We start from the raw sequence: 4,209 nt of genomic DNA, 5'->3' as shown, positions 1-4,209 counted from the left end.
CTGCTGACTGCTCTGTGTTTGGGTCCTTTATTGTTAATTTTCTCTTCATTTATTGATTTATTTTTAAATTGTCTTTAGAATTTCTTCTCTATATGTCAGTCAAACTCTTTCGCATCTGTTGCAGTCCCAACTCTGAGAATGACTTTCCTCATGGGAGGATTAGCAAGTTAAAGGAAGAAATGGTTTTTATTTTTATGATCTGGTGAGTCAATTAAAGATTATCTAAAGGGGAGAAGAATCCTATTCATTCAATCACATCATATAAGGACTAGACTGAAAATGAAGAGTCAAGACTTTTTCACGGTGCTGTAAATACACAGGAGGACAAGCCTGCAATTTCTGACTACTTCAGAAAAGAAGCTAATCCAGCCAAAAATACATGTAGGAATTGCAACAGTAGTAGCAAAGGATCTCACGTGCATATGTACAGTCTGTCATTTTTTTTCTGTCAGTGGCAGAAACATGTTTACACAGGTACATGATTGGCCTGAAAATGAAAGACTTTGGTTGCACCTGAAACACCCTACATCACATTATTACTTGACTTGCAGGGGGTGTTTATCAGTGGGAAAAACTGTAAATCTTATGAAAATACAGTTAAAGTCCAAAATCTATCCCCTCCTTCAGATTTTCCAAGAGCCATCCAGTTGGACATATTGGATTCTTTGCTGGGGTGTTTCTGCCCCCTGGGCCTTATGTTTATACCCCTGCTCTATATTGTACAGATGTTAGCCTATCTGAGCTACCACAGGGCAAGATGTGTAATTTCATTAATATATATATATTAATATTAATATATATATATATTAATATTAATATATTTGTTTCAAAGTTTTTATTGTCTGAAATGTTTACTTTTAATTAAGTTTTATTAGTTTCAGTTTTAGCTTTTCTTAAATATTTTTTATGGATGGAGGGCATATGTCAAAGGCAAGATATAGGAAAATCCGTACAGGTGTTATAATAAAAACAGTTGATGTTCAATCTTGCAGATGTGCAGAGTCTCAATAAAAGCACCTGTCAGTGAATAATTAGGCATGTTGTTAGCAGATTTCGACAATACTAACAGATAGTTACATAATCTATAATCTTTATATTTTTATTTTATTTTTATAAGTTCAAGAAATCATTTTACTTTGATGTTTTTCAAAGGTCTTAAATTTGTTTTGTTTTGGGAGGGTTTTCACATCTAGTTTTAATTAGCTGTGATAACTTTGGTCTGCATGATTCTTTGGGCTTAAGTTGCAAGAATTAAATATGTACAATTGCAGACAAAGTTGTGATAACTCTTTGGCCAGACTGTAATTAATAAAACAAAGTTTTTATTAAAAGACATAAAACATCCTTTTTGCAGAAATGTTTGTAGTAGATAGACATTTATTGTTTGTCTATTGGTTATCTAATTTGGTGTAGTATGAATGGGCATGGCAGTATTTAAGCATTAAAACAGATGTATTTATGAAACTTAAGCCATTCAGTGGGCTGGATTGGTGTCTAGCCACAGGCTTTATTTAGATGTTCACAGTGAAAATAAATTTTTTATCTCATTTATTTGAATTCTTTCTTTTATTTTGACTACATTGTCCGTCTGTTCAGCACTTTAGCCAATGCTTGATGTCTTTTAAACGTGCTATACAAATAAAGCTCATTTGATTTGAGGTTTGTCCACGTGCCACGCAGATTTCCCTCTTTTTCATCCTTCCACTCATCTCATGTCCTCACTTTCAGATTGCAACCAATGGCAGTTTCTTTCATCTGTTCACTTCTGTTGACCTTAGGTTCAGATTAAATACACTGGATAACACAGTTATTTAACTTTATTGGTCCAGTTGGACTTTAGTCAGACAATCAAACTAAAAAATAAAAAAAAAACACTTTTAGAAAATTTATGACATCAGGCCAGCTGACACGGAAATCCTCACCTTAGTTAATGTACAAAAGAAAAAAAAACCCAGTAAATTCACAATTTAGGAACTCTTTGCGTAACTTTTAAGGATACTTGAACCAATTTAAAAACCTGTTCTGCAATAACATTGTCCCCAAGAGTTTATGTGCCTGTCATAGCCTGAAGGGTCCCCAAACTGAGAACAGTGTCAGAGACATAAAACGGTCTGCATGTTTTGATATTTGAGAAATACTTTTTGTTAACCAGGTGAGCTCCTTTAACAGCAGAAATGTAATTTTCCCAGAGGACAGTTCATGAACCCGTTCTCCCATCTCCTCTCATGCTTTCCAGGCTTGAGAGGACCGAGCTCTTCTCATCCGCTGACCCTCCCTGCGGCGGTTGATTGCCTTGGTGCTAGCCCGTAGCTTTCGGAGCCTCAAAGCACGAAGACGCAGCTGAAGATCCTGCGGGATCTTCCCCCCTTTGGCCCTGATCTCCTTCAGCCTCTGGATGGGTGTTTTGGTGAGGATGAAGTCACAGATGGTGGGATTTGGTTCCATGCCGACATTGCACCGACGCATGGATGGGAAGTAACCCACGGCCCAAACGATCACCTTGTACTCGCCTGGGTTCAGAAGACGCCAGTAGTCCCCATCAGTGGCTACAGAAAAAAATGAGGTTTGCAGAATTTTAATCTAAGTTTCTGGTTTTACTGGTTAATGCATCTGTAGAAGATAAATGAATAATTTTGCCAAAAACTGATTGCAGCTTCTATCTTGTGACGAAAATGTTCTTTGGGGCTCCAAATGGCTTGATATCAGAGATATGTTTGACGGATTACAGGTCAGTAAGTCATTTACAACAGTTCAAATACAGCAATTGTTAAAATGGTTCTTTCGGTGTGTTTGGTTACAGGCTGTTAACTTGGTATACACAGAAATACAGCTAAAACAAAGATGCATTTGATGGTTGTAGTTTGACACTTTTTGCTTTAACACCCTGCTCATTAGAAAGAAAATCAACTGGCTGACCTGATCGGATGTCATGGTCATGGTCCTCCACCTTGATTATAGCATCTGCTATTCCTTTTTTGGTGAGCTTGTCCCTGACCACACCTTTGATGCCTCTGTGAACCTGAGAGAGGAGAAAATGCTGCCGTGTGAGCCACTGCTTTGAAAACCACGTGATAACTTGTACCATTTTCTTTGAACAGGTTTACCTGCTCCATGTAAACCAGCAGAGACTCCTTATTGTTCTCCCACTCGATGGGGAGTTCACTAACATGAGGAAACTTATCACAGGACAGCTCCACTGTCACCTCGAAGCAGTTGGTGTGCAGGTAACTGAAGTCGTTCATACCTGCAGGAAAGGCAGGCACAGAAAACACAGTGAATACTGAGTGAAACAGTCGTGCAATTTATAGGTTTAAGGGGAAAAAGAACTGAATTTGATCCTTGAATAGAGAGAAATATGACATCTGTCAGTGATTAACTTGGTTAAATATTGATGTATTTTTTAAGCTTGCAAATTATAGCAAGATTAAAATTTGATATGTACTGGAGCCTAGTTTAATTTAAGGGACATGTAATTTGACAGGATGTTTGCACATTGGTAGTAAATGTTTTTAAGTGTTTCAATCTGCTCTCTTGTTTTGTAACACTAACTGAAATCGCACAAGATCCTCTGAAGAGGACGATGCAGCATTTTTTGGGTCTGATGAGTCTCAGATGGCGGAAATCATGCTCAGAACAGACTGATGAAACTCACTGCCAGGAACCGTGTGCCAGGCTCCGCCGTTGATGATGTTGTTATGTGACTGAAATTCCTCGTAGTGGCAGATACGTCGGTCCGGGTTGGCCATCACCAGGTTAGTCGAGGCATAGACCGAGGCCAGCCAGCGAAAGAAGGCGTTGTCTGCTGTTGGCGTGTCTTCCTGTGGCGCCCAGTCACGGGTGCAGTCGAAGGGATAGGTAACAACAAGCTCTCCACCATGGAGGTTGGCGCTGAGCACAAAGGGAATGTCCTGCATCCAGCTGATGACCGCACGTGTCTCTGGTGCAACCTGGGCAGAGGTAGAAGGAGTTTAGTTTAAGCATGTGAATCTGCAAAAAAATAAATTGTTAAAAGTAAAAAGGCATGCAGTATTCAAAAAATAAAAAGCTGCAGTATTAAAAGTAAAGATAAAAAGGTGAAAACATATTATTTTATTAGGTTATTTGTCTTTTACGACAGCGCATTATCATATTTCTCTTTGACTTTATATTTGATTCTTAGCATGCTTTTCTATTTCTTTAGCATTCTTAGTTGCAGTTACTGTGTGTATG

The 4,209-nt window shown here is 38.3% G+C and overlaps 1 protein-coding gene across 1 annotated transcript in view; it reads right to left on the bottom strand.

The window, feature by feature from the left end:
* Window positions 1-1,801: 1,801 nt before the first annotated feature.
* Window positions 1,802-4,209, bottom strand: part of LOC102199570 (probable carboxypeptidase X1) — an 11,319-nt gene continuing 8,911 nt past the window's right edge. The window contains exons 10-13 of the mRNA XM_005736735.1: window positions 3,653-3,947; window positions 3,105-3,244; window positions 2,917-3,019; window positions 1,802-2,546 (exon numbers count right to left, since the gene is read on the bottom strand). Of these exons, the coding sequence (XP_005736792.1) occupies window positions 2,224-2,546; window positions 2,917-3,019; window positions 3,105-3,244; window positions 3,653-3,947 (861 nt within the window). The 3' untranslated portion in view covers window positions 1,802-2,223. The remainder of the gene's footprint in view (window positions 2,547-2,916; window positions 3,020-3,104; window positions 3,245-3,652; window positions 3,948-4,209) is intronic.

The sequence above is a fragment of the Pundamilia nyererei genome, unplaced genomic scaffold (assembly GCF_000239375.1).
Source record: "Pundamilia nyererei isolate P.nyererei 1_Seehausen unplaced genomic scaffold, PunNye1.0 scaffold00070, whole genome shotgun sequence".
NCBI classification, from domain to species: Eukaryota; Metazoa; Chordata; class Actinopteri; order Cichliformes; family Cichlidae; genus Pundamilia; species Pundamilia nyererei.
This window is presented reverse-complemented; position numbering and strand designations above follow the sequence as displayed.